The 14,202-nt window shown below is 53.9% G+C and overlaps 1 protein-coding gene across 6 annotated transcripts in view; it reads right to left on the reverse strand.

Annotated features, from left to right (window-relative positions):
- kcnt2b (potassium sodium-activated channel subfamily T member 2b) overlaps nt 1-14,202 on the reverse strand; it is a 116,890-nt gene that overhangs the window by 67,611 nt on the left and 35,077 nt on the right. For all 6 annotated transcript variants that reach the window (XM_085971939.1, XM_085971936.1, XM_085971937.1 and 3 more), the window contains one exon: nt 6,870-6,926. In XM_085971939.1, coding sequence (XP_085828065.1) covers nt 6,870-6,926 — 57 coding nt within the window. The remainder of the gene's footprint in view (nt 1-6,869; nt 6,927-14,202) is intronic.

The following is a 14,202-nucleotide window of genomic DNA, read 5'->3' on the forward strand; positions in this document are numbered from 1 at the left end:
ATAAGCCCAATCGACCCAATCTCTCCTCATACGTCATTCCTGCCATCCCAGGTATCAGCCTGGTGAATCTTCACTGCACTCCCTCCATGGCAAGAACATCCTTCCTCAGATAAGGCGACCAAAACTGCACACAATACTCAAGATGTGGTCTCACCAAGGCCCTGTACAACTGCAGCAAGACATCCTTGCTCCTGTACTCGAATCCTCTCGCTCTGAAGGCCAACATACCATTTGCCTTCTTAAACACCTGCTGCACCTGCATGCTTACCTTCAGCGACTGGTGCACAAGGACACCCAGGTCTCGTTGCACTTCCCCTTTTCCCAATCTATTGCCATTCAGATAATAATCTGTCTTCCTGTTTTTGCCACCAAAGTGGATAACCTCGCATTTATCCACATTATACTGCATCTGCCATGCATCTACCCAATCACCCAACCTGTTCAAATCATACTGGAGTTTCTCTGCATCCTCCTCACAGCACACACGCCCACCCAGTTTTGTGTCGTCTGCAAATTTGGAGATATTACATCTAGTTCCCTCGTCTAGATCATTTATATATATTGTGAATAGCTGGGGTCCTAGTACCGATCTCTGCGGTACCCCATTAGTCACTGCCTGCCATTCGGAAAAAGACCCGTTTATTCCAACTCTTTGCTTCCTGTCTGCCAACCAGTTCTTTATCCAAGTCAGTACCTTGCCCCCAATCCCATGTGCTTTAACTTTGCACGCTAATCTCTTATGCAGGACCTTATCGAAAGCCTTCTGAAAGTCCAAATATCCACAGGTTCTCCCTTATCTATTCTACCAGTTACATCCTCAAAAAATTCCAGTAGATTAGTCAAGCATGATTTACCTTTTGTAAATCCATGTTGACTTTGTCCGATCCTGTCACTGTTTTCCAACTGCTCTGCTATTACATCTTTTATAATGGACTCTAGCATTTTCCCCACTACTGATGTCAGGCTTACCGGTCTATAATTCCCTGTTTTCTCTCTACCACCTTTTTTAAATAGTGGGGTTACATTAGCTACCCTCCAATCCATGGGAACTGTTCCAGAGTCTATAGAATTTTGGAAGATGACCAGCAATGCATCTACTATTTCTAGGGCCACTTCCTTAAGTACCCTAGGATGTAGATTATCAGGCCCTGGGGATTTATCGGCCTTCAATCCCATCAATTTCCCTAACACCATTTCCCTACAAATACTGATTTCATTCAGTTCCTCCCTCCCATCAGACCCTATGTTCCCCGACATCTCTGGGAGGTTATTTGTGTCCTCCTTTGTGAAGACAGAACCAAAGTATGTATTTAATTGGTCTGTCATTTCTTTGTTCCCCATTGTAAATTCCCCTGATTCTGACTGCAAGGAACCTATGCTTGACTTCACTAATCTTTTTCTCTTCACATATCTATAGAAGCTTTTACAGTCAGTTTTTATATTCCCTGAAAGCTTGCTCTCATACTCTATTTTCCCCCTCTTAATTAATCACTTTGTCCTCCTTTGCTGAATCCTAAACTATTCCCAATCCTCAGGTTTGCTGCTTTTTCTGGCCAATTTATATGTCCTCTCTTTGGATCTTATGCTATCTCTAATTTCCCTTGTTAGCCACGGTTGAGCCACCTTTTTTGTTTTATTTTTATGCCAAACTGGGATGAACAAATTCTGTAGTTTATCCATGCGATCTTTAAATGTTTGCCATTGCCTATCCACCGACAACCCTTTAAGTAATGTTCCCCAATCCATCCTAGCCAACTCGCGCCTCATACCATCGTAGTTTCCTTTATTTAAATTCAGGACCCTAGACTCTGAGTCAACGACTTCACACACCATCTTAATGAAGAATTCTATCATATTATGATCGCTCCTCCCCAAGGGGCCTCGCACAACAAGATTGCTAATTAATCCTTTCTCATTACATAATACCCAGTCTAAGATGGCCTGATCTCTAGTTGGTTCCTCAACATATTAGTCCAGGAAACCATCCCGTATACACTCTAGGAATTCCTCCTCCACAGTATTGTTACTAGTTTGGTTAGCCCAATCTATATGTAGATTAAAGTGATAACTGCTGTGCCCTTATTGCACGCGTCTCTAATTTCCCATTTAATGCCATCCCCAACCTCAGCATTACTGTTTGGGGGTCTGTATACAACTCCCACTAACGTTTTCTGCCCCTTGGCATTTCTCAGCTCTACCCATACAGATTCCACATCATCAGAGCTAATATCCTTTCTTACTATTGTGTTATACTCCTCTTTAACCAGCAATGCTAACCCACCTCCTTTTCCTTTTTGCCTGTCCTTCCTGAATATTGAATACCCCTGGATGTTGAGTTCCCAGCCTTGGTCACCCTGGAGCCATGTCTCCGTAATCCCAATTATATCACATCCGTTTACATCTATTTGCACAGCTAATTCATCCACCTTATTACGAATGCTCCTCGTATTAAGGCACAAAGTCTTCAGGCTTTTTTTTTTAATACTCTTAGTCCTTTTAGAATTATTTACTGTGGCCCTGATTGATTTACACCCTTGATTTCTCTGCCTTCCACTTTTGCTTTTCTCCTTCCTGTCTTTTGCTTCTATCCTTGCTTCCCTTTCCTCTGGCTCCCTGCACAGGTTCCCAACCCCCTGCCATTTTAGTTTAAACCCTCCACAACAGCACCAGCAAACACTCCCCCTAGGACATCGGTCCCGGTCCTGCCCAGGTGCAAACCATCCAGTTTGTACTGGTCCTACCTCCCCCAGAATTAGTTCCAATGTCCCAGAAATTTGAATCCCTCCCCCTTGCACCATTCCTCTAGCCACGTATTCATCTGAAATATCTTTCTATTTCTACTCTGATTAGCACGTGGCACTCGGAGCAATCCTGAGATTACTACCTTTGAGGTCCTATTTTTTAATTTACTTCCCAACTCCCTATATTCAGCTTTTAGGACCTCATCCCGTTTTTTACCTATATCGTTGGTACCTATATGCACCATGACAACTGGCTGTTCACCCTTCCCCTCCAGAATGCCCTGCAGCCGCTCCGAGACATCCTTGACCCTTGCACCAGGAAGGCAACATACCATCCTGGAATCTCGTTTGCAGCCGCAGAAATGCGTATCTATTCCCCTTACAATAGAATCCCTTATCACTATAGCTCTCCCACTCTTTTTCCTCCCGTCCTGTGCAGCAGAACTACCCACGGTGCCAGGAAGTTGGCTGCTGCTGTCTTCCCCCGATAAGCCATCCTCCCCAACAATATCCAAAACGGTATATCTGTTTGAGAGGGGGATGGCCACAGGGGACACCTGCGCCTACTACTCTGCCTGGCGGTCACCCATTCCCTCCCTGCCAGGGCCGCCTATTTCCATCTCCGTAACATCGCCCGACTCCGCCCTTGCCTCAGCTCATCTGCTGCTGAAACCCTCATCCATGCCTCTCTTAGACTTGACTATTCCAACACACTCCTGGCCGGCCTCCCATCTTCCACCCTCTGTCAACTTGATGCCATCCAAAGCTCTGCTGCCCCGTGTCCTAACTCACACGAGGTCCCGTTCACCCATTACCCCCTGTGCTCACTGCCCCGTGTCCTAACTCACACCCAGTCCCGTTCACCCATCACCCCCTGTGCTCACTGCCCCGTGTCCTAACTCACACGAGGTCCCGTTCACCCATTACCCCCTGTGCTCACTGCCCTGTGTCCTAACTCACACCAGGTCCCGTTCACCCATTACCCCCTGTGCTCACTGCCCCGTGTCCTAACTCACACCCAGTCCCGTTCACCCATTACCCCCTGTGCTCACTGCCCCGTGTCCTAGCTCACACCAGGTCCCGTTCACCCATCACCCCCTGTGCTCACTGCCCCGTGTCCTAACTCACACCAGGTCCCGTTCACCCATCACCCCCTGTGCTCACTGCCCCGTGTCCTAACTCACACCCAGTCCCATTCACCCATCGCCCCCTGTGCTCACTGCCCCGTGTCCTAGCTCACACCCAGTCCCGTTCACCCATCACCCCCTGTGCTCACTGCCCCGTGTCCTAACTCGCACCCAGTCCCATTCACCCATCACCCCCTGTGCTCACTGCCCCGTGTCCTAGCTCACACCCAGTCCCGTTCACCCATTACCCCCTGTGCTCACTGCCCCGTGTCCTAGCTCACAACCAGTCCCGTTCACCCATCACCCCCTGTGCTCACTGCCCCGTGTCCTAACTCACACCCAGTCCCGTTCACCCATCACCCCCTGTGCTCACTGCCCCGTGTCCTAACTCACACCAGGTCCCGTTCACCGATCACCCCGTGCTCACTGCCCCGTGTCCTAACTCACACCCAGTCCCATTCGCCCATCACCCCCTGTGCTCACTGCCCCGTGTCCTAACTCGCTCCGAGTCCCATTCACCCATCGCCCCCTGTGCTCACTGCCCCGTGTCCTAACTCACACCCAGTCCCGTTCACCCATCGCCCCCTGTGCTCACTGCCCCGTGTCCTAACTCACACCAAGTCCCGTTCACCCATCACCCCCTGTGCTCACTGCCCCGTGTCCTGACTCACACCCAGTCCCGTTCACCCATCACCCCGTGCTCACTGCGCCGTGTCCTAACTCACACCCAGTCCCGTTCACCCATCACCCTGTGCTCACTGCCCCGTGTCCTAACTCACACCGAGTCCCATTCACCCATCACCCCCTGTGCTCACTGCCCCGTGTCCTAACTCGCACCAAGTCCCGTTCACCCATCACCCCCTGTGCTCACTGCCCCGTGTCCTAACTCGCACCAAGTCCCGTTCACCCATCACCCCCTGTGCTCACTGCCCCGTGTCCTAACTCGCACCCAGTCCTGTTCACCCATCACCCCCTGTGCTCACTGCCCCGTGTCCTAACTCACACCAGGTCCCGTTCACCCATCACCCCCTGTGCTCACTGCCCCGTGTCCTAGCTCACACCCAGTCCCGTTCACCCATCGCCCCCTGTGCTCACTGCCCCGTGTCCTAGCTCACACCCAGTCCCGTTCACCCATCGCCCCCTGTGCTCACTGCCCTGTGTCCTAACTCACACCAAGTCCCGTTCACCCATCACCCCCTGTGCTCACTGCCCCGTGTCCTAACTCACACGAGGTCCCGTTCACCCATTACCCCGTGTTCACTGCCCCGTGTCCTAACTCACACCCAGTCCCGTTCACCCATCACCCCCTGTGCTCACTGCCCCGTGTCCCAACTCACACCCAGTCCCGTTCACCCATCACCCCCTGTGCTCACTGCCCCGTGTCCTAACTCGCACCAAGTCCCATTCACCCATCACCCCTGTGCTCACTGCCCCGTGTCCTAACTCACACCCAGTCCCGTTCACCCATCACCCCCTGTGCTCACTGCCCCGTGTCCTAACTCACACCCAGTCCCGTTCACCCATCACCCCCTGTGCTCACTGCCCCGTGTCCTAACTCGCACCAAGTCCCATTCACCCATCACCCCTGTGCTCACTGCCCCGTGTCCTAACTCGCACCAAGTCCCGTTCACCTATCACCCCCTGTGCTCACTGCCCCGTGTCCTAACTCACACCCAGTCCCGTTCACCCATCACCCCCTGTGCTCACTGCCCCGTGTCCTAACTCACACCCAGTCCCGTTCACCCATCACCCCCTGTGCTCACTGCCCCGTGTCCTAACTCGCACCAAGTCCCGTTCACCCATCACCCCCTGTGCTCACTGCCCCGTGTCCTAACTCACACCAGGTCCCGTTCACCCATCACCCCCTGTGCTCACTGCCCCGTGTCCTGACTCACACCAGGTCCCGTTCACCCATCACCCCCTGTGCTCACTGCCCCGTGTCCCAACTCACACCCAGTCCCGTTCACCCATCACCCCCTGTGCTCACTGCCCCGTGTCCCAACTCACACCCAGTCCCGTTCACCCATCACCCCCTGTGCTCACTGCCCCGTGTCCTAACTCACACCCAGTCCCGTTCACCCATCACCCCCTGTGCTCACTGCCCCGTGTCCTAACTCACACCAGGTCCCGTTCACCCATCACCCCCTGTGCTCACTGCCCCGTGTCCCAACTCACACCCAGTCCCGTTCACCCATCACCCCCTGTGCTCACTGCCCCATGTCCTAACTTGCACCAAGTCCCATTCACCCATCGCCACCCTGTGCTCACTGCCCCGTGTCCTAACTCACACCAGGTCCCGTTCACCCATCACCCCCTGTGCTCACTGCCCCGTGTCCTAACTCACACCCAGTCCCATTCACCCATCACCCCTGTGCTCACTGCCCGTATCCTAACTCACACCAAGTCTCGTTCACCCATCTACTCCTGACCTACATTGGCTCCCGGTTAAGCAACGCCTCATTTTAAAAATTCTTATCCTTGTTTTCAAATCTCTCCATGGCCTCGCCTCCAGCCCTACAACCCCCTGAGATATCTGCGCTCCTCCAATTCTGGCTTCTTGCGCATCCCTGATTTTAATCGCTCCACCATTAGCGGCCGTGCCTTCAGCTGCCTGGTCCCTAAGCTCTGGAATACCCTCCCTAAACCTCTCCGTCTCTCTCTCTCCTCCCATCTGCCCCAATATGTCCTTATGTGGCTCGGTGTCAAACTTTGTTTGATAATCGTTCCTGTGAAGTGCCTTGGAACGTTTTACTAGGCTAAAGACGCTGTATAAATACAAGCTGTTGTTGCTGGAGTTGTTCTGCTTTATGGAGCCAGACCGCGAAAGGTTTTGCTGCAGGAAGCCGACTGTCCTTCGAAAAGGATGGTTGGAAACATGAACAGTTGAAGTGAGTAACAACAACCTCAGTCGGAGGGTTTATTTTAACTAGAGATGAGCAATAAAATCGAGGACATTTCAGTGACTCCTCCAACACTTACAAACAGAATGCGACACACTCACCAGTCAAAGGTCAGGGGCTCCAGATGTGCAGAGTGGTTCGGTTTGGGGCAGCCCCAGCTTTGAATAAAGATTGAAAGAGATTATCAGCGTGTGGTACTCACAGTGTGATCGCAGCACATTGTGGACTGTATGACTACAGCAGGGGTACACCTGGCAATCGGCATCGCACTCTCCTTCCCCCATGGCCCCTACAAGTCTGCTTGTTGCATCGGCCCCTGGGCCTGCCTGGCTGTGGCTCAGTGACTGAGTTGGGACTCAGTGCTATTCCCACTCCACAAAAAAAAGGCATGGGATTCCAATTGAGAGTCAGGGTTATCCAACAGCCACACATCAAGAAAAAGGCCCCTCAAAATGCAACTATCGACCCCAAGGATTTTCACCTTGCTACAGCGAACTGCCTATGAAATTAGGTGAGGAAATCACATGCACAGACCCGCATTCCATCACCGTGTGGGGGAATCACAGGCACAGACCCGCGTCCCATCACCGTGTGGGGGAATCACAGGCACAGACCCGCGTCCCATCACCGTGCGGGGGAATCACAGGCACAGACCCGGGTCCCATCACCGTGTGGGGGAATCACAGGCACAGACCCGCGTCCCATCACCGTGTGGGGGAATCACAGGCACAGACCCGGGTCCCATCACCGTGTGGGGGAATCACAGGCACAGACCCGCGTCCCATCACCGTGTGGGGGAATCACAGGCACAGACCCGGGTCCCATCACCGTGTGGGGGAATCACAGGCACAGACCCGCGTCCCATCACCGTGTGGGGGAATCACAGGCACAGACCCGGGTCCCATCACCGTGTGGGGGAATCACAGGCACAGACCCGCGTCCCATCACCGTGTGGGGGAATCACAGGCACAGACCCGCGTCCCATCACCGTGTGGGGGAAATCACAGGCACAGACCCGGGTCCCATCACCGTGTGGGGGAATCACAGGCACAGACACGCGTCCCATCACCGTGTGGGGGAATCACATGCACAGACCCGCGTCCCATCACCGTGTGGGGGAATCACAGGCACAGACCCGCGTCCCATCACCGTGTGGGGGAATCACAGGCACAGACCCGCGTCCCATCACCGTGTGGGGGAATCACAGGCACAGACCCGCGTCCCATCACCGTGTGGGGGAATCACATGCACAGACCCGCGTCCCATCACCGTGTGGGGGAATCACAGGCACAGACCCGCGTCCCATCACCGTGTGGGGGAATCACATGCACAGACCCGCGTCCCATCACCGTGTGGGGGAATCACAGGCACAGACCCGCGTCCCATCACCGTGTGGGGGAATCACAGGCACAGACCCGCGTCCCATCACCGTGCGGGGGAATCACAGGCACAGACCCGCGTCCCATCACCGTGTGGGGGAATCACAGGCACAGACCCGCGTCCCATCACCGTGTGGGAGAATCACAGGCACAGACCCGCGTCCCATCACCGTGTGGGGGAATCACAGGCACAGACCCGCGTCCCATCACCGTGTGGGGGAAATCACAGGCACAGACACGCGTCCCATCACCGTGTGGGGGAAATCACAGACACAGACCCGGGTCCCATCACCGTGTGGGGGAATCACAGGCACAGACCCACATCCTATCACTGTGTGGGGGAATCACAGGCACAGACCCGGGTCCCATCACCGTGTGGGGGAATCACAGGCACAGGCCCGTGTCCCATCACTGACTGAGGGAATCACAGGCACAGACCCGGGTCCCATCACTGACTGAGGGAATCACAGGCACAGACCCGTATCCCATCACCGTGTGGGGGAATCACAAGCACAGACCCGCGTCCCATCACCGTGTGGGGGAATCACAGACACAGACCCGCGTCACATCACCGTGTGGGGAAATCACAGACACAGACCCACGTCCCATCACCGTGTGGGGGAATCACAGGCACAGACCCGCGTCCCATCACCTTCTGTGGGAATCACAGGCACAGACCCCCGTCCCATCACCGTCTGTGGGAATCACAGGCACAGACCCATGTCCCTGTGATGAAATATATGCCTTCATCACCCCCTGTGTTTTACCTGCTTTGTATTGTGTGTGTACCGCCCCCTTTTTCCTATTGTGTGTATTGGCTACGCCCCTGTCTTTTGCCATATAAAGGTCTCAAGAGCTGTATGAGTCATTCTAGCAGGCGAACCCGATGTGTAAAGACCTGCAAAGTTCTTAGTGATTAAAAGCCTTTAGTTGAATCCTTAAACTCCTTGTCTTTGAGTTATCGATGGCACATCAATTTTAATCACTAAAACAACAAGATGGATCGACTCCTGAAACCAGAGCGCTTGGATCTGGACCCCCATGCCTCAGACGCAGCCACACAGTTCGGACACTGGTTCCAATGCTTCGAATTTTTCATTGCAAACTCATCCACCGCCATAGCAGCCGCCACCGGAGACGTGAAACTGGGAATCCTGCGAAACTGGGTGAGCCATCGGGTCTCCCCTCTCATCCAATACGCCACCAGCTACGGGGATGCCTGCACCATTCTGAAGGCCCACTACGTGCGGCCAATAAACGAGGTGTACGCCAGGCATCTTCTGACTACTCGCACGCAGCGGCATGGTGAGTCACTAGAGGACTTTATGCTAAGCCTAAAAGTACTGGGCAGAGACTGTAACTGTAAGGCCGTGTCTGCCACCGTGTACACGGAGGAGCTGATCCGAGACTCCTTTATTGCGGGCCTCAGCTCAAATTACATTCGGCAGAAGCTGTTTGAAAAGGAGGGACTGGACTTAAAACAGGCTATGGGTATAGCGCGATCGCTGGATATGGCCCACAGGAACTCTGAATCCTGTTCCCCAGGCCACGCGGCCCACTCCGCCTCGTGCGCGCCGTGGGCGCCGCCATCTTGGAAGCCATCTTCACCTCCCAGGTCTCAGGTCAGCCCAGCACCATCGGAGCCCCAGCCCCCACCCAGGAGCCCCACTACTGCCGCGATGCATCGGGGCCCGAAATGCTACTTCTGCGGCCAGGACAAACACTCCAGGCATCTGTGCCCAGCGAAGGGCACCACCTGTTTTAAATGCGGGAAGAAAGGACATTTCAGCAAAGTCTGCAGAGGGAACCCCGCCTCCAACTCCACCACCGCCGCGTGCGCGCCGTGGGAGCGGCCATCTTGGAAGCCATCTTGTCCACCCTCATGGAGTCCACCATCTTGCCCCGACTACACGGACCTCCAGGACCCACTGGTGGCCTCGATCACAGTGGATCAATCCAGGCCGCATCCGTTGTCTAAATCGATGATGGACATAGAGGTAAACGGGAACAAGGTTAAATGCTTGATTGACTGCGGGAGCACCGAAAGCTTTATTCATCCTAGCCTGGTAGAACGACTTTCACTAACGATAGTCCCCACACAGGGCAAAATCGCCATGGTTGATAAGACTCATACCTCAAAAATCACAGGTTTCTGCGCGGTTATGCTGTCGGTAAAAGGCACTGATTACAGAGATTTTAAACTATTGATAATGCCAGATCTCTGTGTGAGCGTGATCTTGGGTCTGGACTTCCAGTGCCACCACCAAAGTATCACGCTTACCTACGGTGGGTCCCAGCCGCCCCTCACAGTGTGCGGTCTGGCTACCCTGAAGGTCAAGCCCCCCCTCTCTGTTCGCCAACCTCGCACCCAACTGTCGACCCATAGCGACCAAGAGTAGGCGGTACAGCTGGGAGGATAGACGGTTCATTGCGTCGGAAGTAGAAAGACTCAAGCGGGAGGGTATCATCGAATGCAGTACCAGCCTGTGGCGTGCCCAGGTAGTAGTAGTTAAGGGTAGCGAAAAGAAGCGGATGGTGATAGATTATAGCCAGACGGTTAATCTATACAACCAGCTAGACGCCTACCCTCTGCCCCGCATAGCGGATATGGTTAACCAAATCGCGCAATACCGGGTGTTTTCCACCATCGACCTAAAATCGGCATACCACCAGCTCTCCATTAGGCCGGAGGACCGTCCATACACCGCCTTCGAGGCGAACGGACGCCTCTACCAATTCCTCAGAGTCCCCTTTGGGGTAACGAATGGGGTCTCGGTCTTCCAGCGGGAGATGGACCGCATGGTCGATGAGAACCAGTTAACAGCCACCTACCCATACCTAGACAACGTCACCATCTGCGGCCACGACCAGCAAGACCACGACTTGAACCTCGCGAGATTGCTGAAAACCGCCCTCAGACTCAATCTCACCTACAACGAGGATAAGTGTGTCTTTAGCACCACGCGCCTCTGTATCCTGGGCTGCGTGGTGGAAAACGGGGAAATCGGTCCGGACCCCGACCGATTGCGCCCCCTACGGGAGCTACCCCTACCAAACACTCCCAAGGCCCTGAAAAGGTGCCTGGGGTTCTTCTCCTATTACGCCCAATGGGTCCCCAATTATTCCGACAAGGCCCGTCCCCTCCTGAAATCAACGTCCTTCCCGCTCACAGCCGAGGCCCACGCCGTCTTCAACAGCATTAAACATGACATTGAGAAGGCCGCGCTGCGGGCAGCGGACGAAAACATCCCTTTCCAGGTCGAAAGCGATGCGTCCGACTTCGCCTTAGCAGCCACCCTCAACCAGGATGGGCGGCCCGTAGCCTTTTTCTCAAGAACCCTCCAAGGGCCCGAGATCAGGCACTCCTCGGTAGAGAAGGAGGCCCAGGCCATAGTGGAGGCAGTGCGGCACTGGAGGCACTACCTAGCCGGCAAACGCTTCACCCTGCTTACCGACCAGCGGTCGGTAGCCTTCATGTTTAACACCAAACAGAGGGGGAAGATCAAGAACGACAAAATTCTCAGGTGGCGGATCGAACTCTCCACATTTGAGTACGACATAATATATAGGCCGGGGGCCCTCAACGAATCCCCCGACGCCCTATCACGAGGGATGTGTGCCACCATCCAGGGGGACAGGCTACAGGGCCTCCACAATAGCCTCTGCCACCCGGGGGTCACCCGGCTATTCCACTTTATAAAATCCCGTAGCCTGCCCTATTCCATCGAGGAGGTCCGGTCTATGACCAGGGACTGCCGCACCTGTGCGGAATGCAAGCCCCGTTTTTTCAGGCCCGACCGAGCCCACCTGATCAAAGCTACACGGCCATTCGAGCGCCTGAGCTTAGATTTCAAGGGACCACTCCCCTCCACCGACCGCAATGTGTACTTTCTCAACATTGTGGACGAGTACTCCCGCTTCCCATTCACCTACCCCTGCCCAGACATGACCAGTGCCACGGTCATCAAGTGCCTCGGCAACCTGTTTTGCACGTTCGGCATGCCCAACTACATCCACACTGACAGGGGGGCGTCATTCATGAGCGACGAACTGCGCCAATACCTGCTGTCGAAGGGGCTAGCCACGAGTCGGACCACTAGTTATAACCCCTGGGGTAATGGGCAAGTGGAGAGGGAGAACGCGACAGTGTGGAAGGCGGTCACCTTAGCACTAAGGTCTAAAGGCCTCCCCACCTCCCGCTGGCAAGAGGTCCTCCCAGACGTGTTCCACTCGATAAGGTCGCTACTGTGTACTGCTACTAACGCCACTCCTCACAAGAAGATGTTTGTTTTTCCCCGCAAATCAACCTCAGGAGTGTCCCTACCCTCGTGGCTCTCCACCCCAGGGACCGTCCTATTACGAAAGCATGTGAGGGGCCACAAAACAGATCCACTCGTGGAGACAGTACACCTACTCCACGCAAACCCACAGTATGCGTACGTCAAGCACGCCGACGGGCGTGAGGACACCGTGTCCATAAAGGACCTCGCCTCGGCAGGAAGCGACGACGACGACCCATCACTACCACCCCCAGAAGAACCACCACCACCCCCAGGCTTACCACCCCCAGAAGTACCTGCAACACCCCCAACACATGGGTATGCCAAGGAGGGCACCACAGACTCCCGGTCGGAACCCGAGGTTCTGTTGCGACGTTCAGGAAGGACTATCACACCCCCGGACAGACTAAATCTGTAGAAGGGGTGAATGTGATGAAATATATGCCTTCATCAGCCCCTGTGTTTTACCTGCTTTGTATTGTGTGTGTACCGCCCCCTTTTTCCTATTGTGTGTATTGGCTACGCCCCTGTCTTTTGCCATATAAAGGTCTCAAGAGCTGTATGAGTCATTCTAGCAGGTGAACCCGATGTGTAAAGACCTGCAAAGTTCTTAGTGATTAAAAGCCTTTAGTTGAATCCTTAAACTCCTTGTCTTTGAGTTATCGATGGCACATCAGTCCCATCACCGTCTGTGGGAATCACAGGCACAGACCCGTGTCCCATCACCGTGCGGGGGAATCACAGACACAGACCCACGTCCCATCACCGTGTGGGGGAATCACAGGCACAGACCCGTGTCCCATCACCGTGTGGGGGAATCACAGACACAGACCCGCGTCCCATCACCGTGTGGGGGAATCACAGAATTTCAGTTCAATGACAAATCATGCATGTCTTTATATAATGAAGTGTATATGATTACTCCTGTCTCATGCTCCTCACTCTGTGAAAGTGATGGACCCTAATGAGGTGTCATTTTCGAAAGGTTTTACAGGTATATTGATGGGCTTTGTTCCCAGTGGAAGAATAAATACTTTCACAAAGGTTATGCTTATTAAGGTTTGAAGAAAAGGTCCAAGAACTAAATTTATTGTCACCAGAGAAATGCCTGGGGGAAGTCGTAATCCAGGAATTGAAAAGAATTGGGGGGGGGGGGCGGGGGTGGAGGCAGTGCAGGGAAACAGGTGAGTTAACTTGGACAATGAGGCCAGGACTGGAGGGCACCAGCACAAGCCTCGAGCAAGGTTAAAGATTAGCAAAAGTATTTCCCTGTAGGATAGTGGATGTGGAACAGACACCCCGAGAATCGAGCTGATTGGGGTCAACTGCCACATTTAAAAGGAGCTGGATCCTTAGCTGTTAGGAAGCAGAACTGAGGGTTCAAGAAATATTATTAGCACTGCTTCACATTATTTTTCATCAGTTGGAGAAGGAATTTTGTGTCTCTAAAGTAGGAGATCAATAGGAGATGTAGGAGGGAGTTGATAGAATAAGTAGACATGGACTATGTGGCCTTTTCTCACTTAGGTTGTAAGAAAAAGCCGATGGTTATAAACTGTGATGAACAAACACGCCACAGGACATGATGGGCGATGGAGAGTGGGAGTGACAGGCGAGGGATAGACCGGGATTGACGGGCGAGGGATAGACCGGGATTGACGGGCGAGGGATAGACCGGGATTGACGGGCGAGGGATAGACCGGGATTGACGGGCGAGGGATAGACCGGGATTGACGGGCGAGGGATAGACCGGGATTGACGGGCGAGGGATAGAC

The sequence above is a fragment of the Somniosus microcephalus genome, chromosome 31 (genome assembly GCF_052327205.1).
Source record: "Somniosus microcephalus isolate GS21.2 chromosome 31, FLI_Smic_1.0, whole genome shotgun sequence".
Classification (NCBI taxonomy): Eukaryota; Metazoa; Chordata; class Chondrichthyes; order Squaliformes; family Somniosidae; genus Somniosus; species Somniosus microcephalus.